Raw genomic sequence first — 21206 nt, forward strand, 5'->3', positions numbered from 1 at the left:
TATATACATAGTGAATAGTAACATTATTTGTGTTGCAACGTGAATTTCTAATTTAAACTTTGACATTGTTAAAACTGATGCCATGCTGTGAATATCAAATTGTCAATGGTTTATTTCTTTTAAGATGCATTGTGTAAGAATGGTTGTTGACCTATGAACAGGCCTCTGGGACAATCAGTTGGGATATAACTCTGAAATTATGGAGTCAGTCATTTGTGCTTCAGCTTGCATTTCACAACCACACTTAACAAGAACTTAATGACTTTGAAGCTTTTAAGAACTTGTGTTGTGTGTTTTACTGTGGACATGGGCTGCTGACATCAGTCTGACAAGATTGAGGCATTGCAATTCAAACTTAAAACTCATGTTCATCTTTAGTTTAAATCAGTTTGATTACAGTCTCAGTGAAATCTATTAAACATAGTGTGCACATTATACATTATAGTCATGCTGACAAGTGTTAACAGTTATTCTATACACAGACACTACAAGGAAAAATGACACACAGATGCTTGAACTGTTAATGTTGTATTAAAATTAGTTTAATTGCATTTTGTGCCAATATATAAAATGGTTTTAAACCATTATTTGTGCATAATCGCATAAGACATGGTACAACATAAACACATTTGATCATTTTAAAGACAATACAAACTGCCAATTTTGTATCTATAAAACTGATGCATATTCCATGTGATATTTCTAATATTAAAATCACAGATCCATTTACAAATGTTATTTGGAAATATTATGCTGTGCCTGCAAACAGTATGTTGGTTTTGTCATAATTCCCTCATGTCTTAAAATGGCATGAATTACTGTGGTAGCAAAATAAAATGATGAACATTTTACAGTAATAGTTCAACACGTGGGAAGAATATTTATTTTGTCAAGAAAAAGATGAGAAGATTGATACCACTCTCATATCTGTACAGTAATTATAAAGCAACAGCCAGCAACTAGTTAGAGCATTTTAGGCTAGAAACAGAAAAACAGTTAGCCTGGCTCTGCCCAAAGGTGACAAAATTCTCTAAAGCTTACTATTGCATACATTATCTTATCTCATTTGCATTTCCATTTTATGGACTGTTTCTTGGCCCGGAGCAGTTGCTAGAGAGTTACCAGTCATGGGCAAGTCTGGTACACAACCCCCTTAAAATTATTTTAAAAAGGATATAGCATGTTAACTTTAGCTGGAAAGTAAGTGGGTTTTGTTACCTTGTGACTGAGTCAGGATATCTGTTTTCTCCTCCTTCCCCTTTTGTGCTGGGCTAAACTAGCCATCTCCTATCTAGAGCTACATTTTTAGCATTTAACAGGAGTGGTATCAGTGTTCTCATTGCACTTTCAGCATGAAAGGGAATAACTGTATTGTAAAAATGATGCATGTTCCTTTTATACAATACAACATAGGCTATTTTGAATTATTTAAATAAATAGCATTTCTTAACCTTTTTTTTTTTTTAGAACTATAGCAATAAAAAAAATACATTCTCTGAGACAAAGGTTATGACATCCTGCTGATATAATTTAGTGGCTCTGATACCTAAACACATCTTACATTGTATAATATTTGTTTACAACCATAAAAACAATATCTCTAGTAAAATATTTAGTGTTTTCACAAAACCACTGAAATAAAATAAAGAAATACAGTGTTTACTTTCTCCTAAATACTTTACACTAATGTTTTAGAAAAGTCTACTAATTAGATTACTGGTCCAAAATCTGTTACTTAGAGTTCACTTAAAAATAACTTTTTGTTTAACCTATCAGCTTTAATTTCAAAAAAGTCAGTATCAAAAACATTTTTGCACTTTATATTGCCACATTTTGTTTGCAAGTCATCAGCAAGGTTTTTTTAGTCAGACAGTTTTTGTAAAGAGATAAAATGCAGGTTTAATTTGAAATAATTTCTCCATTTACAGTTTGTGGAATAAGCAGTAATGCAGATAAAGATCTACCACTGAACAGTTTATGGGTGAAACATGGTCATATAACACCTGGAGGTAATCATAGGAAATAATTAGTACATTTGCAGTATTTAAAATGGCTTTTGCAAAGCACAGATCCTGAGCATATACTGTATTACTGCGTGCCACTGAGTCCATTCACTCTATACTGTATGATCCCTGTCTAACAAGGAAGAATAAATTCTGCCTTTTGGCTTTTATGGCTGCCAAACTTTCTGCAATAAAAGAATTATGCTGAAAAAATAAACTAACTAAATCCCAGCTAGCGATGATACTGTCATTTTCACATTGTTCACAGGCGGGGCTTAAAACGCACATTGCACATATCACCCCTGCATATTCATACATTTCTCAACATGCAGCTCCCACCTCTGCCTCTTTTATCCTACAATTTAATAATGTGTGAATGTATCACATAAACTTAGGGAGGTTCTCACCCAACCTCTGCCAGGTATAAACTAATAGCATTAGCAGTACTTTAACTATAATAGTTGTTTGCTTCCAACCATATATTTAAAAACTAAAACAGACCAGAACAAATACAGACATGATTAGATGAATAAATACATACATATCAATAATAATAAACATGATCAAGAAAAAAAAACATTCCGCTTTTACAAAAGACCAGGAACAAAAGCATGGTGATTAAACATAACAGAGAAGGTAACAAAATATTTGAAAAGCTTTCCACTTGCTCTCCCATTATGCATGACATGCCTGTATTTTTTATTTTATTGGTGATTATTTGCTTTTGTATTATCTATTGTCACTCAGCTTTATTATCCCTAATACAACTGTTTCAACAGAAGGCATAGACAGTCAAGGCTTCTTTTCACACAAAATATATTTTTTGTATGTGCCTTGGTATATCCCAATAAAAAGAGAATTAAAAAGGAAAGAAAGATAGATAGAAAGAAAGCCTTCCATTTTCTGAAGATAAGTGAAGTTTTGATGTTTTTTCACAACCATAAACTCATCTGCTGTTAACTGCTGATAAGACATGACTATTGCAATATTCTCCATATTCTCCAGTGATAAAAGATAACAGATGTCACCTTTAAACCCTGGTGTCTGACTTCTACATGTGGTAGCAGGTGATTGGACAGGTGTGAGAGGAATTTACTGACATAATACAGACAGAGGAGAGGGCAGTGTCCATGTAGGGGCTGTTATTAAAAGCCCTTCAGGAGTAGATGGTGATTACCTCACGTCCACCTCCACGCACCAGGAGGATGCGATTGAGACCTTCAGTGAGCACCTCAAGGAACTCCATGTCTGGGAGAAAATCATAATGAAGGAATATATTGTGCTTTACTTGGCACATACACATGATATGTTGAAACAACATGGTGTAGATCAATGGCTCCCAACCTGTTTTTTGTCTGTACCGTCTACACTTCATACTCACCATGCACCAATTTTCAACTATTTATTTGTCACTTCTAGCTAATAAGTTCAACAAGTTATCTAATGAACTTTAGTTTTTCACCATTTACAGTGCCTTGCGAAAGTATTCGGCCCCCTTGAACTTTGCGACCTTTTGCCACATTTCAGGCTTCAAACATAAAGATATAAAACTGTAATTTTTTGCGAAGAATCAACAACAAGTGGGACACAATCATGAAGTGGAACGAAATTTATTGGATATGTCAAACTTTTTTAACAAATAAAAAACTGAAAAATTGGGCATGCAAAATTATTCAGCCCCCTTAAGTTAATACTTTGTAGCGCCACCTTTTGCTGCGATTACAGCTGTAAGTCACTTGGGGTATGTCTCTATCAGTTTTGCACATCGAGAGACGGAAATTTTTGCCCATTCCTCCTTGCAAAACAGCTCGAGCTCAGTGAGGTTGGATAGAGAGCGTTTGTGAACAGCAGTTTTCAGTTCTTTCCACAGATTCTCAATTGGATTCAGGTCTGGACTTTGACTTGGCCATTCTAACACCTGGATATGTTTATTTGTGAACCATTCCATTGTAGATTTTGCTTTATGTTTTGGATCATTGTCTTGTTGGAAGACAAATCTCCGTCCCAGTCTCAGGTCTTTTGCAGACTCCATCAGGTTTCCATCCAGAATGGTCCTGTATTTGGCTCCATCCATCTTCCCATCAATTTGAACCATCTTCCCTGTCCTTTGCCACAAGCCACCTGGGAGACACACCAAACATGTGGAAGAAGGTGCTCTGGTCAGATGAAACCAAAATCGAACTTTTTGGCAACAATGCAAAATGTTATGTTTGGCGTAAAAGCAACACAGCTCATTACCCTGAACACACCATCCCCACTGTCAAACATGGTGGTGGCAGCATCATGGTTTGGGCCTGCTTTTCTTCAGCAGGGACCGGGAAGATGGTTAAAATTGATGGGAAGATGGATGGAGCCAAATACAGGACCATTTTGGAAGGAAACCTGATGGAGTCTGCAAAAGACCTGAGACTGGGACGGAGATTTGTCTTCCAACAAGACAATGATCCAAAACATAAAGCAAAATCTACAATGGAATGGTTCACAAATAAACATATCCAGGTGTTAGAATGGCCAAGTCAAAGTCCAGACCTGAATCCAATCGAGAATCTGTGGAAAGAACTGAAAACTGCTGTTCACAAACGCTCTCTATCCAACCTCACTGAGCTCGAGCTGTTTTGCAAGGAGGAATGGGCAAAAATTTCCGTCTCTCGATGTGCAAAACTGATAGAGACATACCCCAAGTGACTTACAGCTGTAATCGCAGCAAAAGGTGGCGCTACAAAGTATTAACTTAAGGGGGCTGAATAATTTTGCACGCCCAATTTTTCAGTTTTTTTATTTGTTAAAAAAGTTTGACATATCCAATAAATTTCGTTCCACTTCATGATTGTGTCCCACTTGTTGTTGATTCTTCACAAAAAATTACAGTTTTATATCTTTATGTTTGAAGCCTGAAATGTGGCAAAAGGTCGCAAAGTTCAAGGGGGCCGAATACTTTCGCAAGGCACTGTATCTACAACTTTTAGCTTTTGACTTTAGTAACCCTGGGTCTACATCCATGGCAGTAACATATTTGATAGAACACCTACACAGGGCCACTAATAATGAACAACTTAAAATAAAAATGTTTTTTCATTTTGAAGTTCTGATAGTTCTGTAGCTATCTACATGACTGAAGTCAGCTTGTCTCCTGTAAAGAAACGAACTCTGCTCCTCTTTAAATTAAATCAGGTACTACAACCCTCCAAATTAATTGAAGAAATTATAAAAATTACATCCTCCAAGAAAATAATATTATGTTCAAAATGGGTTTTACCGACACAGACATCTGCTCACAATGCACTCTAGATTGCACCGACAGTTACTTTCATGCTACTTGGACCTGCCAACCAGTTCATTCCCTCTGGATAGCAGTGACAGAGAAACTCTCCACCATCTTGAGCTGCTGAATCCCTCCTTCTCCATCACTTTGCTTACTCGGTAATATCATAGAAATCAACCGCCTACCAATTAAATATAAAAACCCACTCCTCATTTCTTTAGGTATTGCCAAGAAAACAATCTTTCAAAATTGGAAATCAAAAAAATCATTACAAATAAGCCACTGGGCCAACCTTCTGACAGAATACATCACATTAGAGAAAATGGCATCCACTCACAAGAATAGTTTATCTGCTTTTTATGACACATGGAACACATTTTTAACACATTTCAACTTGAACCAAACACCTGGGGCTGAGGCCACGCACATTCCCACCAAATTTAACAAGCTGATTTTATTATTAGTACTGTTATCATTACTACTGGTATTTTTATTTATTTGCCCTCCTTTTCCCTTTCTTGCATTTCATAGAATGCATAAGTTGGAAATACCATACCCACACTTCACACACCACAATCTTGTAAAACATTCTGTATCTTTTTGTAATGTCATGTATCTGCTGTCTTGTCTCCCATGTTCAGTACTGTTTTGTTAATGTGTTACTTTGTTTCAATAAAAAAAAAATTAAATCAGGTGCACAGCCACGAGGTTGAATTTTATGGCCAGTATTGTTCTTAATTCATAAAAATGGTTTGCCTAACATTTGTTAACACATCTGCCATTTGCAGATGATACATCATTTTTTATTTTCACAAAAATGAAACTGCTATTCTGAATCAATTAAATCAAGTGCACATTTATAAACCCTTACATAAGTTAACCACAGTATAGCTCGGGGCAGGAGTACTCTCTACAAAACTGCAAAAGATTTATCAATGACAGAAAAGATTTTTAAAAATTTTATTTTTTGTAGGATTCATGGACCACACAGACTCCCTATTTGCAGGGTATGCCATTCTCATTGTTAATAGACTTCAACTCATTCAGTTTATCTATCATTACTTCAAAAATTCTCCATTTTGTCTTCAGTGGTTACTGCAATCAGTACAGTATTTACCCCAGTTTACATTTATGAAACTAGGGACAGTCGTCAGCTTCAGCGTACATCTTCATGAATGTCAGAAGTCCAGTTTAGAATTTTAGTTTAGGGTCCAATAATTTTGTAAACTTATTCACAGCTGTTTTTTAAACGATATAACATTTCATTTATCACTTTTACCATTCAGTTTTTAATAATGATGTGAATTCTATATTGTGCACATGTGCATAAATGCTGATTTTTTTTTTAAAATTGTTTTCTGCTGAAATCTGATGTTGTGATGACGACATTTGATACTCTGCTAGGGGAATCACATGAAAAACCACTTAGAGTTTTGGCTCTGCCTAAGCATCTCTCGTGATTGCATGAATATGACCTTGTGTATTAATTAGTCATAACTGTTTTTATGTCTTATGCAGTCAAATAACTTCTTGGGAAACAGTCATGACCCACACTGAAATGAGAAGATAGGAAATGCGGAAGGTACAGTATGCAACATGTAGGATACAGTTTTCATTGCCCACACGGTTTTTTGGTGGCCCAGGCATGCTGATCAGGATGAGCTTTGCCTCCTTGGACTTCTTTGTGATGACCTCATTGAGTCGCATTGCTGTGTGCATGCACCTCACATCAGTCTGGTTCCTGATCCAAGAAACATTAGGCCACATTGGGTTTGGTTTTCAAAGCAGTCTGTTAGTTTCTCAGTTCACTCATTATTTCTTGTCAGAATATGTTAGTACTTACAAGTTCTCCCATTCCCTGCAGCAGCATGATTGGAGGGAAATAATAGTGATTGAACTGTACATATTACATGCTCACACTGGAAGCTGCATTTGTTAGTGGTTTAAGTTTAAAGTTTTGCTTATCAGGTGGTTATCGCTTCAAATCCTGGAAAATGGGTCGATATATACAAATATTTACCACTGACCCATGTTTACTTTCTGTGCAGCATGCTGAGCTAAGTAGAACTGACAGGTGACTCACGGTTTCATGTTGAAATGATCTTTGCCTGCCTCTGGGGTCACTGCTAAAAGACTCTTCCCCTTGTCTGTACCTTTGTTGTCAGTCAAGGTGGTAGCGCCCCCTGCTGACACAGCAGGAGTTGTGGGGCTTGTCGTCGTGGACGCATTCTTACCATGGATCAGCTGTACCTGTTTTGGGTTGGAGACTGCCACAGGCTAAGAGAGGAACAATAACAATATGACAGGGAACAGTAAAACATTCCTGTGTGTTGAGACAAAACACATTTGTCACATACAGTAATAGTAAAAACAGAAGGTTCTGCTAGGTAATGAGGACAGAAGCATTGTAAACCAACACAGTGTTTCTCCTTAAAGGCTAGTGGCAGCATTACCTCCTCTTCTAGTTTCTCGGCCAGGCTGGCCGCTTCCTCTGGTCTGTGCTGTGAGTGCAAGGCAGACGGATTTTTACGCCGGATAGACCCACGGGATGAATCTGTAATGCTCTGGATCTATAGTTATTAAAAAAAGCAATGAAACATCAGGTTCAATTTGCAATTTCCCTCTAGAATTTATTCTTCCTTCAGATTAGTGAAAACAAGTCCAGACAAAAACATTTCATTATAAACTGATTCTTGGTCCCAGAGCTGATATGTGAAGCACACAGGGTGGAAATGAAAATGCCAAAATTAGCGCAATGTTGTTAATTTGCCTGTGGTGACTAAAACTGATGTTTTCTCCAGCTACATATGATACAAACTTTTCTGGTTTACCTCTCTCTCCATTTCATTCTTGGTCAAATGCATCTGTTTGAGAATCTGCGACCGTTGTTCCATTATCAGTGTCTTCTCATAGGTGTAGGCTGAGATGTCACTGTCATGCTTTAAAGGAAAAACACATTTCCATGTATCATATTAGTGCCAAATACTAAAGTGTTTTGGAAAGATCAAAGAAGAAATAATCTCCTTGCATGACTGGTTTGTGAACTCAGATATTGTGTCAGACAAGTCTTGTCAGGGCCGCTGCCTCTCCTCCGTCTTTCTCTCCTCTGTTCTCTTGTTCCTGTGGGCTCTGCACCTCAGCTGTGTTGCATTCCAGTAATTAGCGACTGGTTTGTCCATGCACACAGCTGACCAGTGTACACAATGCAATCCACAGCACAGGAACTGTCAGCGTGGAAAACAAAGGCACGTATTGCTAACCGCATAAGTGGTGTGATAGAGTCAAGCCAAAACGCACAGAAACTGTCAGCGTAGCATTCTATCCACGTACATTACGCAGTACCTGGTTAATGTTCCAGCAACGCTGGAGTGTCTGTCAGCGGTATAAATAAGGAGGAGAAGGTAATCATCGGGATGCACCCCAGCTGTGTGCATCGACAAACCAGTCGCTAATTACTGGAATGCAACACAGCTGAGGTGCAGAGCCCACAGGATCAAGAGAACAGAGGAGAGAAAGACGGAGGACAGGCAGCGGCCGCCGAGCGGACCTGACAAGTCTCTTACCATCTCCACCACTTCCACCTCTGCATCAAAGCGTAGGTGATAGAGGAAGGTGATGAGGTCTTTTTTCATCTGGATACTATTGTCATCCATCTGGGCTACAGTGAAAATACGCATCTTGCACTTCCTCCACACCTACAGCACAAAACAGGAACACTCAGACAATGAGCATAGTCTGCAAAGTGACACAGAGACATGTCACACTGCTTTATTTAACCTACTGCACTGTGTCTTCTTTAATTCATTATTTACAAAGTGATAAAACCCATCTCATTACAGCTCGTTTCCCACCTTATGCTGACGCAGCAGGAAGGGCAGAAGCATCAGCATGCCTCCATCGTGGACAATCCACCACACATCTATGTGGCCTTCAGTGAAGCACTCTCCATTCAGTGGAAAGGTGGAAATGTTCTTAGGAACCAACAAGGCCAGACTGGCTACAGTTGTCTCTCTAACCACTTCTGCAGAGGGACAGACAAAATAGATTTGTCATAAAATATAATGAATATAATTATTTATGACATGTACAGTATGATTGGGTTAGGTGTTATGGGTACTGGATTAGTGAGACCTATATTGTTAATTAAACATTTCAGAGTTCAAAATTCTGCTAACAATATATTAGCTGGTTATTTTTTAAACAAACACAAATAACCAACAAACATTTCTGATCCATTTAAACCTGTTGGTTTACAATAAACATCAGGGCTCTCTGGTGGTGTAACAGCAACACTGTTTTGAAATTAGTTATATGGGTGCATGGGTGATTTTGGAGGATAATGTTGGCTGTACCAGTGTTTTGATTGGGTTTTAATAAGGTCACTGATGTTCATTTGTTGTTTTCCAGTTCCCTTCTGTCAGGAGGCACAGTGGTCAACATTACAGCAAGAAGCTTCCTGGTTTGTACCTCCTGGCTGAACGGGGCCTTTTTGTATAAAGTTTGCATGTTCTCCCTGTGACTGTGTGGGTTTTCATCAGCTACTGCAGCTTCATCCCACAGTCCAAATGCATGCAAGTTAAGTTAGGGCTGATTAGTGACTCTAAATTGCTCATAGGTGCGAATGGATGTCTGTCTCTATGTTTCAGCCCTGTAATAGACTGGCGACCTGTACAGGTTGTACCTCTATATGCCAGTATTAGCTGGGATTAGCTCTTGCCCCCCTGTGACCCACTACAGGACAGTTGGTATAGGTAATGGATGGGCAGTTTCTTTCTCTTACTTGGTGCTAATGTCTCAAGGGCCTTCACAAGGATTCTTACGTCAACAGAGCACATAGTCCCAAAAAAGACTAGACTGTCAATGAACTTTGAAGATAGTTAAAACATTTTGATTTTAAACTAAATGTTTTGTTTTGAGTTTCTATGAACACACCACGTTTAGCCATACATGCTCAATAACTGTTCATTATTTTGCTCAGTAACCAAAACCAGGATGAATCAAATGTTGACTGGCTGCAGAAAGCAATCACACGACACCAACATTCATTAACTAACATCTAAAACAGCCAGTCTTTCACCTGTGACTGAAGACATACCAATAAAGTTTCTAAATTGCTGGTGGTACTCAGGCTCTTTCCAGTTACAAGGCCAACTGATCATTACAGTGTTGTGCTTCAGACCTCCCAGACCTCCAGTCTGAATCAGGTGGGACATCCCATCTCTCAGGTTGGAGGAGATAACCACCTGAGAGAAGCCCTTCACCTTCTCTGCCTCCATCAACTTACGCAAAGACTGCAGAGAAGAAAGGAAGACAGTTGTTAGTGAGTTTCTGATTACATAACTGGTAAAGTGTGGTGTAGCATATGCTTTGCTTGGAACACAGGCGTGTGTGTGCTAGTGATTAATTAACAGACCTGGTCTGCCCTCTGCACCTCAGTATAGTTGTCAAGGAAGGTTCCTTGAACTGAAGTGCCAACAATCGTCAGACCCCTCCCTGCTTTCAGCTGATTGGTCAGAGAGAGCAGACGAGGCTGCTCCACGTTCTGCTCAGCGTCCACACTCACCAGAACCAGGATCTGAGGCCTGACAAAAAACAGTGCAGCAGGACAATGAAACAAAACAATGAAAAATTAACAAGTGAAAGCCTACTGGCCATTAACAGTTTTAATTTTATAAATTAAAATGAGCATCTCAGAATATATTGTTAAATCATATTACATCATTATTCTCAGTTTTTAAAAAATTGATGATGTTTGATAATCATTAATTATTCCTATGCAATCTTTATCACTGATCAGTTGATTCCCCATTTGGAACTGTCATTAGCATCCTGCTTAGCGATGCAGTGTCACGATTCACTCAGTTGAGTAGCTGTTAGACCTGGCCACTCCCTTCCATCCTGCAGTAACCCCTGCTGTCTTATGTGTCTCTGTATCACAGTTTTCTGTATTTAAGATGTGTGGTGTTCAGCGTTAGTTGACATGGTTAGGGTTAGTGCAGTGACGTGCATATTTGCATGTTAAGGGTAAGGAGAATTTAGCAGGAAAGATAACGTGGGTTGCTATTATACCATAGAATTAATGCAACGATACAATTTTCACCCTTTGGTTTAAAATTTTTGTATAAAAGAGAGCACAAGTGATTTATGGAGCACATTTGTATCCTGTCGCAGACATAAACACAGTCTGAATGTAATTCCAGTTGGACTTTAAGTGTGACTGTTTAAAGTTTGAAGATGGACCTGACTGACCTCCAGTTCTTGGTGTGTGGTGGTCCCTCCTCCAGCCTCATGAGAGCAAAGCGCGCAGCGCTAAGTGATAGCCCACGTATCCCATCACCCCACTCCTTCTCAGCTCTGTTACACAACACAGTAATGGGTTAGCACATGATGTATCTATGTACTGTGTTAGGTATTTTTAGTCAGATAGAAATTGGATAGATACTTTATAAATTGTGGAATATTAAGTTGTTTGAGTCATTATAACTGAGGCACCAGCACTGTTTTCTATAAAAGTACTTATAAGGAATATAACCTTCACTTAGTTACAGAGTGTGTGTTCACTCAGTCATTAACAGTGTGTGTGTTTCCTTAATGACAAGATGTGCTTTGGTCTAGGGAGTTGTACTTGATACAGCTCCCATATAAGGGAGTTATCTTTGGGGAAGTAATGATAAATTCCAGCTGCATAATGAAGAATGTCTATGGGAGGGGGAAGAATAGAATATAACACACAGTTGTGGTAATTTCACTTCAGATCATCTGCTCTGCTGCTTGCTGTATGATCTCCAGATATATCTGCAATAAAGGTAATAGTGCACTTTGATATTTGGTGTGTGACTGAAATTCTTTCCACTATCTGGACCTGAGAGAAGTCTGGGACTTCACAGTATTAGAAATGTTTAGTGGAGATAGGATGTCTAGTTAGACTGTTAAATGCTTGGTCATGCTTATGAGTTTCTACAGGGTACATCTGGTCAAGGCTACCAGAGAGAAGAGTTGATGACTGTCAGCAGACAGGGTGTTTAATATTATTATTATGATGTGTATAACTGTAGCCTTAGCCATAATATGCTCTTATGTTTAATGTCACGACATGTTACTAGAGGCCGTGAGAATGTTTTTAGCTACACACCACTTAATCAACAGACACACACACATTGATTTGCTTCATGTTTTGACTACTACTATGACCAGCTGCAAAGCTGGTAACAGAGACGTCTCAGTTGACGTTTCTGTGTAGTATGGGGCTAGCCCAACCGAGGGGATATAATGTATAGGCCTGGTGGGTTCAGGGTCTTTCATCTTACATCTGCCTGTGAGCAGTTTGGAGGTGCAAGATACCTGAGCGTGTAATGTTAATTTTACCTGTGATCCTCTGAATAAATCAGCACTGTTTTGAAGTTACTTGGACTGTCTCGTCTCTCAGAGTTAGCAATGGTAAGAAGAACCATATCCTGCAACTGTAAGCACCATGTTGTACAAATATATACTTATTCAAAAAGTTATGTAACCTACGGGGATGTAAGGTAGCGTAGGTGGGTGGTTTTATTTTACAGTTCGTCTGGTTTAGGCTTTAAATCAGAATATAAATGGAATCCAGCTCGGTGTAGTCGTCACCAAAACGGGGTGCTTGTAGCGTTAAGAAAATTAAGCAAGGGGGATGAAGGAAAAGAGGAAAAGAGAGACTGACGAATGGGAGAGACCACAGCGGGTGGATTAAACGAACACGGGAGTAATATTGAAGGTTGGAGTTATTAACTCAGTAACTGGAACTAAGTGTAAGAGAAGACTTCTGTTCTGCGGTTTGGAGAGGAGATATTTCGGCCGTGAGATACAGCGGCGCCTGAGGCTGGGGACAGGAAGGCCACGTCGTTCGAGGATTGGGACGCACAAGGTGGAGTGTTTCCTAAAGTGCATTACCACGAATCCAAGGTACTGTGGATATTGTTTTTCGGATTTCAAGAGAGTGAAGAAGACTGTGGGGTCAGTGTTCCAGGACTAGCGCACTTACAGGCCTGCTACGGGGTGGGAGTGTGAAAGTTGAGTTATGGTATGTGTGGGCCCACGGTAACTTCTAGTACAGAGAGTTGTGTTCCTAATCTGTATGTTTATGTGAAGTAACTTTTAGTACAGAGAGTTGTGTTCATAATCTGTTCATTGTATGTTATGTGAAGAAGGTGTTGGTATATGTACTCAAATCAGGTGAAGTGTGGATTTGTATATTTCATGGGCTTTGATACAGACAGTAGAGGGTAACCACTGTGATTGGGGATATAGTCAAACTTCTATATATCCTGCATTTCCTTTCTTTTATTTTTTTCTTTAATCTTTTAAATTAAATGTTTCATGTTGGCAGGTTATACCTAGTGTCTGAGTTTACTCTAGCATAGTTAACGAGTGGAGACTAGGGAAACATCACACCTGTTACTCCGCAGCGCAGTAAGGAGTATATAAACGGTTGGGTCAGTGACACCAGAGGGGCCTTATTACACAAGCTCATAGGCACTTTTGTTGAACCTGGTACAGTCCCTTACATTCCAAATGATAAAGGGGGTAGGGGGTGCTACAGTTATATTAAAATGTCCAAACCGTCACTGCCGTAAACTGAAACAATAACCAGTGGCAGAAAAACTAATTGTACTGCAAAACTTGAACAAGAACCAACAGGATGAAAACTCAAGTTGGATGCTGTAATAAAATCTTGTTCTTGCTTTTGGTCCAAATCTGATGCTGCTACAATGATTACTTACCCGCAGAACTCTATGTATTTGTAGATGCAGGTGGCGATACCCATGGCAACTATGGCGTAGTACCAGGAACAGACGAACATGAGCGACAAGCAAAGACTCATACCCAGGAAAGACAGGGCCCTGCAGTGGACACATACAAATGGTTTAACTGGGTATTTTTGCCAGTCGCACTGCTGGCTGGAGCGCAGCAAATGAGTACAGCTTGTAAACGGGAAGTTTTTACTCTGCTGCTGCTGAGGTAAGAAACATACAGAGACAGGCTTCAATTTTCCATGGAGATTCAGGTGCACACAGTACCAGTAACATCTGCCAACTTAATCTCCCAAGTGCCTGATGTTTCTGAGGCTGATGCTGCATATATTCACCAATATATTGTCATTATTTAGTAAAAATAAAACTGGTGCTTAATCTGGGCTCTGTATGTGTAATTCAATCAAATTTGAGTGACAGTGACCCAACAATCCACCATCTCTGATTTTAATTCAAATGTTGCTAAATCTTGATTCCCCTCTCCTGAAAATCCAAAACGATTCTTGCTGTAGTGGAAAATAATGTTTCATGTTGGATTAAGTAGCTCACTGAGAAAATAAGTTTTCAGTTTTTTAAGACAGCCCCATTTTGCATGCATGTGCATGAAAACAAGGCAGGATTTAAAATGCATTTAAAATTGGCTCTGTAAGTGTTTTATGAGAAAGGAAATGCATTCAGCATGTTTGCTTAGATGTCAAGGATATAGACAATGTGTTTTGTGAGTAATAATCAGTGTGAGCTTTTGTTTGTTTATGACAAAACACCTTAGAGCACACTTAAATTGCATACATTACATGTATATTAAGCTCATTTTTAACATTGACATACAAACTCACCAGTGGTAAAACTTAAAGCGCGGCCTCCAGTTTGGTGTCTTCAACAAAGTCTGCAGGGCACAGGCAAGATTGACAAATATGTAGCACATCAAGAAGAACCTAAAGGACAGTGGGAAAGATTGAGAGGAATAAACAGGGGAACAAAAGACAAAGACAGACAAGTGAAACTGTAAGATTGAACTTATCTTCAGCTGGCATGAACAGCCATAAACATACAAATAGAGTTTAGGCCTTCTTACATGGAGAGGATGGGTGCAACTGAATCCAGAGAAGCGATGATAATGCCAATCTCACAGATACTAGCTGTGAGCAAGAGGGCCCAGGTGGGCTCCCCATTGGCTTTGCCATGCCCAAACACCTGCACCAACACAAAAGGATTTTGAGCAGGAAGTACAATGCATAGATTTTAATAATTTAACAATGTAATATTTGTTTTCTGCAACCTAAAGCCTCAGAAAACACTCATGCCTCCACATAAGTTCTAGCTAGCTGACATATACAGTACATCTGACTCAAAAAATCTAAAATACTTTTAGGGATGCATGTTTACTCACTCTAAGAAATGGGATGATGCCATCCTTTGAGATGGCCTGTAAGAGGCGTGGAGCTCCTGTCAGACTCTGAAGCCCAGCTCCGCAGGTGGAAAAGAAGGAGCCAAACACAATGACCCATGGAGATGGCCATGCCAGTGTACCAATCACCAGGTTGCCACTGACACCTTCGCCAAACCTGAGGAGAAAAGACATGCTTATATTTTAAATTTGTTTTGGAGAAGGTAAAAAAACAACAACAAACAATCAAACAAAAACCCGGTACAATCAACACTCTTTGTATACGGAGTATTGTTATCATTACAGCCCTATGAATACCACTTCAACATGTAAAGAAAACTTGATAGGTCTGTGGTACCTGTAGTTATTGTGGCTAAGCTACGACTGGACAATCACTGCTAAGATGAGTTTAAGGAACAGTCACTTCATTTGTTTCACAAGATTTCAATTGATTTGATAACATAATCCTAGATAGCTCCTTGAAAAATACACAAATCAACATATTTAGACATACTTGTCCCTTAGGACTACTCCTTCTATACAGGCACCAAACAGCACCACACAGGACATGTCTGGGATAAAGCAGTTAAAGAGTAAATTGTTGACAACATTTGACCTAAACACTATGATAACTTGGAAAATGTTATACCAGTGGCATCAATCAAAACATTCAGACACACAACATTTCTCTCTAACCAGTCTCAGCTCAGTGAAGGATACACACAGTAGATGTAGTGGTGATGGCTGCAATGGTGCCAATGGGGATCGACCTCTGAGCATCACGCAGGTCTCCAGAGCGGTTGGAGCCAGCCATAATACCTGTGAGTGAAGCAAGATGAAATCATCAGGAGCTTTGTGTTGTTACATCTGCATGGGAAAGTAATATCTTTCTGTCTTTCTGTCCACTGGATCCAGTATCACCATAATCAGGGTCTCAGTGCAGACATATTTTCTTGTGGAAAGATCGTACAACTGTCAAATTATTTAGAAATTTTATTTAAAACAGCATAGACAAGATAATGCATACTGGAAGAAGAGTAGCTTCTCTGCTTAATCAAGCATAAAGCCTGAAGTCTAGAGAAGCAGTCTAGAGAAGCAATGATAGTAATAACAATTAACATGTCAGTCTGACAACTCTCCTGGAATGTGAATGTAGAATATGTACAATGTTGAGGATGGTGTCTAGGCTCTGACCTTGTCACTCCCCAAAAGAACTCTGAGCTCAGCTTATCTGGGATTGATGATAATAACTTCTCCCCAGTGCTGAATGAGCAGCAACAGCAGCAGTAAGTGACAGCATGATTTTCAAATGAGTGGTGAAATTGAGTGAAGAGAGTGAAGTACAGAGATTATGAAAGTAAGCTGGATATACGTATGTTGCAGTGCATGCTATGGTAGTATAACAGCAGACTCTGGACTAACTGTGCTTAATTTTTATAGCACATTTCTTAAACAGGAATTGCAAAGTTTGTCACAAAATATACAGGAGGACTTTAAAGAGAGCTGACAAAAAACTGGAACTCCTGGATTCTGTTTCACAAGTAGGAAACCCTCATTCAAAGTCCCAGACATTTGTAACTTGGCTAATAAATAAAAAGCCAATCGTTCTCAACAGTAGGCTGTGTGACTCACTGCACTTCTAGATAAGTAAGGATCTCCTCTGCCTCCCTCAGACATCACTTTAATCAGCAGTGTCTCTAAGAAATCATTATTAATTGTTATGAACTCTGGTGTGACTGTTGTGCATTGTGTACAACCCACCATACACCTCCCTCGTAACTTTGCTTAATTTTTATAGCACATTTCTTAAAACTGTGCTTAATTTTTATAGCACATTTCTTAAACAGGAATTGCAAAGTTTGTCACAAAATATACAGGAGGACTTTAAAGAGAGCTGACAAAAAACTGGAACTCCTGGATTCTGTTTCACAAGTAGGAAACCCTCATTCAAAGTCCCAGACATTTGTAACTTGGCTAATAAATAAAAAGCCAATCGTTCTCAACAGTAGGCTGTGTGACTCACTGCACTTCTAGATAAGTAAGGATCTCCTCTGCCTCCCTCAGACATCACTTTAATCAGCAGTGTCTCTAAGAAATCATTATTAATTGTTATGAACTCTGGTGTGACTGTTGTGCATTGTGTACAACCCACCATACACCTCCCTCGGCATCTCCAGTTGCAGTTTGTAAACACAATGTTGCTGCTTAACATGACTAACATTGTTTTATAATATACAAATGTCATTTCTATGGTTGCTTCAGTGGGCCTGTGTGGTGCTAACCTGTGACAGAAGGGAAGTATATCCCCACCAGCAGGGTGAAGAAGCTGGTGATGTCAGCCAGGACGTAATGGTTGGAGCTGGATGTGGGACTGTCTGGATCCATGTTTGATGCAAGTCCACGCTTCTCCAGGATCATCCCTTTCTCCAGGTAGTTTCCAAACAGGTTCTCTGAAAGACAGGAGAGCATTTACAGTTAGAAAGTGAGATGGACTGATCCTTTTCTCACACTGATGGGTGATCAGGGATCTCTTACCTGCCAGGATGCCACTAGTAACCCCGGGGATGCCCTGTATCTCTGTGACATTGTTGTTGGTGAAATATTCATCACAAGTGGCATTGAGGTACTCAGAATCACAGAAGGACCTCCACAGTGTAGTGGTGACAGTTTCATTGTCTATTTCAATGACTTTTGCACAGATGTCATATCCTTTAGAGACAAGAGTTCGATTTCCCAGGAGGCAGACGCTGCAACAAAAGCAACATTGTCACAAACCTAGACTTGACTGCACTGTAGACTTTGACCAGTGAGTGAATGAATCACTTACGGGAAGAACGGAGGGTCAACAGCAGTCTTGATGACTCCGGCGTAAACAGCCAAGATGGAGAGAATGACACAAGCCAGGAAGACCAGTGCCAACTTGTTGACATATTTGACCCCTACAAACACCACCACTGCCATTAAGCTCAGTATGATGGTGCCATACACCCTCATGTTGTTGAGGAGAGCGATCTCTGCCTCTAGCCCCTCCAGACCCTCAAGCTTGAAAATGGCTGCCTGAGGAACAATATAAATCTGATAGAATGGAAAGATGGAGGGAGAAATGTGCATGAAGGGGAAGTAGAGGAAAGAAAATAACACAAGGTGTGGTGGAATATGGTAGAGAATGGTGAAATTTTTATTAAAAAATGTTGGTCAGATAAAGTGATAAATCTGATTAAGTTAACTTGGGTTTTAGGAAATTTGTTTTTCCACTTTTACTAATATTTTATTGCCACCCTGCATATGTGTGTCAAATTTCAAACAAAAATTATTTTTGCTAACTTTTGATGGAGATGTGATTTATTTAAAAAATTTGCCCCATGTTAAAGATGGGAATTTTTTGTGTGTCCTTGAACTTTTTCAGGCAAAATCACATTACTTCTAGATTTTGGTCCCCACCGATGTCTGTCAGCTGTTTGTCTGTAAAGCCATTACACAGGAGATTTTTTTGACATTCTAGCAGGATGATCATTCTCCTGTTCCATGTACATTTCCCTGTAGATACAACGGTGACCCAGCAGCGTGCAACATAATAGGAACCTGGAACTGACACACTTGAATTCAACTTAGCTATAATTAATTAGTTAGAAGTTATACCTGTGCCAGTCCTGCTATGACATGTCAAGATATGTGAAGTGAAAGAGGCCTGTATAGAACAGGGCAGCATGCAAAACAATAAACATGTGAGTTATTCTTACCAGCAGAATTTCAACACAGCCAAGAATGTACATGGCACCTGCAAAAGTGGTGCCTAAGTAAAAGCAGATCCCAACAGCTCCACCAAACTCGGGCCCCAGTGAGCGAGAGATCATGTAATATGAACCTCCAGCTGAAAGTAACAGACACAGAGAAGAATCAGTGCTCTGTTATGTTCTGCACAAACACACTACTACATCCCCTCAGACATCCACTCACCTGGTACAACTCCATTTGTTGCAATGGCACTCATAGAGATGGCCGTCAGCATGGTCTGAGAGAAGCAGCACACCACAAAGGAGGGTTACAGGATGGAGAAGCAGCAGGTGGACACTGCATATTACTGTTAATATGGCTGATAAACTCAGGAAGTGAGCAGAGAGAACCATCCAGCAGCAGCATAGTCTGATTCATTTCTAGAGTGTGATCGGGCCACATATTTCTGCCTGAACCCAACCCGTGCCCAAGAGTGTGGTGTCCAAACTCAACATGAGCCCGATGGAGTTGAGTTTGTACAGAGTTTTTCCCCATATTGTTAAACAAAGCAGACATTTGTGTTCCAGCCGTCTAGCCTAAAGTTTGTCCTACACATCCGAACCCCACGCAGACCTGAATATGATTTCTAAATTTCTGTCTGAACCGAGCCCAAACCCTCAGGTACTGATGGGTGGCACGGGGCTCAGTTCGGGTATCCACACTCTCTGATCATGGCATGGAAAACTGCAGCTGAGTAGGCACATGCTGTCACCTCAATGATACTGTCTACTACAGTCTAAAGTGGAGAGGAACTGACTACTTTTACTAACTACAATTATTTTAGCACAGTACAATTTTAAGTATGTGTGTGTAAGTATGTGTGTATTTATAGGAACCAAATTAGACTGATATAATCTTGTGGATGGATTTTTACAGCTCTGGGATCATGTTACACAACAAACATGCACATCTGCAGTTTCACTCACTGTGGAGCAACACATGAAGACGATAATGAAAGTGCCAAAGACGCCTCCAATTCCAACCATCCAGGTCATCCTCAGGAAGAGGATCACCCCAAAAATATTCTGGATACAAGGCAAGTATACTCCCATCAGAGTGCCCAGCTGTGGTGCCTGAAAAACACAGAATAAAACATCAAAAGTAAAAAGTTATGATTTAGTTTTTTGTGTCTAAGCTTTCTGTTTAGTTCATCTTACTATGATGTGCATGGGAATGGATTACTGTATAGTCTATACATTTGCACTTTGTTATTCAGTCATTGTCTCCTATTCACCTTAATTCAACTATTTCAAAAGGGTCATTCTTTTCAAACAGCATAAGGTGTTTCCTTATTTTCCTCTTATCCAGTGGCTCTAGTGCAGGGGTTTTAATGCTGCAAATGTGGAATCAAAGAAACACTTTTTCCCCAAGGTTAATGAAGTTAGAGCCATGTCAGTGTCATAGTGAAATAGGACAATTTAAAAAGTGTTTCGCATACTTAGAAAACAGCTGCAGATCCCCAGTCTCTCTTTTAGCACCACCATGAGATTTACATTGTGTTTTTGAGTGAAATATTTCAACGACTGTTAGATGGATTACCACACTATTTGCTGCAAACATTAATGCTCTAATCAGGGTGAACTTTTTTCTTAATGAGACCACATCAGGTTAATATATATCTAATATATATATATATCTAACCTTTCCTCTCTGATGCCTATTGGTTTCATCCAGCCATCCATTTTCTATACTGCTTAGTCCCATACGGGGTCACGGGGGGCTGGAGCCAATCCCAGAGTTTTATGATTCTTTTCAACACTAAATGAAACTATGAGAGTAAGATGGCACCGACAACTATGGTTGCCTTGTGTACTCGTGTTCTCTTGTGTATGTACTTCTTTACTTCTGTTCTCAGGCTTATAATGTTTACTTGCCCACTGCTGCCTTACATAAGGACATGTAGATCTGCATTGAGAGCCGCTGTACCAGAATCAAATTCCTCGTGTGTCCAACACATCTGGCCAATAAAGCTGATTCTAAATTATAAAGCTTCTCTTCAA

General features: G+C 39.5%; 1 protein-coding gene across 1 annotated transcript in view; it reads right to left on the reverse strand.

The window, feature by feature from the left end:
* Positions 1-599: 599 nt before the first annotated feature.
* The window catches only part of slc12a5b (solute carrier family 12 member 5b), a 30207-nt gene continuing 9600 nt past the window's right edge, over positions 600-21206 (reverse strand). Inside the window, exons 4-26 of the mRNA XM_020585440.1 lie at positions 20133-20279; positions 19390-19444; positions 19173-19303; positions 18260-18507; positions 17968-18179; positions 17715-17882; positions 16153-16251; positions 15947-16004; positions 15436-15610; positions 15121-15239; positions 14882-14980; positions 14016-14135; positions 11515-11619; positions 10679-10847; positions 10361-10556; positions 9117-9286; positions 8829-8960; positions 8097-8204; positions 7719-7835; positions 7349-7542; positions 7109-7123; positions 6873-7006; positions 600-3251 (exon numbers count right to left, since the gene is read on the reverse strand). Of these exons, the coding sequence (XP_020441096.1) occupies positions 3160-3251; positions 6873-7006; positions 7109-7123; positions 7349-7542; positions 7719-7835; positions 8097-8204; positions 8829-8960; positions 9117-9286; positions 10361-10556; positions 10679-10847; positions 11515-11619; positions 14016-14135; positions 14882-14980; positions 15121-15239; positions 15436-15610; positions 15947-16004; positions 16153-16251; positions 17715-17882; positions 17968-18179; positions 18260-18507; positions 19173-19303; positions 19390-19444; positions 20133-20279 (3063 nt within the window). The 3' untranslated portion in view covers positions 600-3159. The remainder of the gene's footprint in view (positions 3252-6872; positions 7007-7108; positions 7124-7348; positions 7543-7718; positions 7836-8096; positions 8205-8828; positions 8961-9116; positions 9287-10360; positions 10557-10678; positions 10848-11514; positions 11620-14015; positions 14136-14881; positions 14981-15120; positions 15240-15435; positions 15611-15946; positions 16005-16152; positions 16252-17714; positions 17883-17967; positions 18180-18259; positions 18508-19172; positions 19304-19389; positions 19445-20132; positions 20280-21206) is intronic.

Source organism: Monopterus albus, unplaced genomic scaffold (genome assembly GCF_001952655.1).
Source record: "Monopterus albus unplaced genomic scaffold, M_albus_1.0 scaffold365.1, whole genome shotgun sequence".
NCBI classification, from domain to species: Eukaryota; Metazoa; Chordata; class Actinopteri; order Synbranchiformes; family Synbranchidae; genus Monopterus; species Monopterus albus.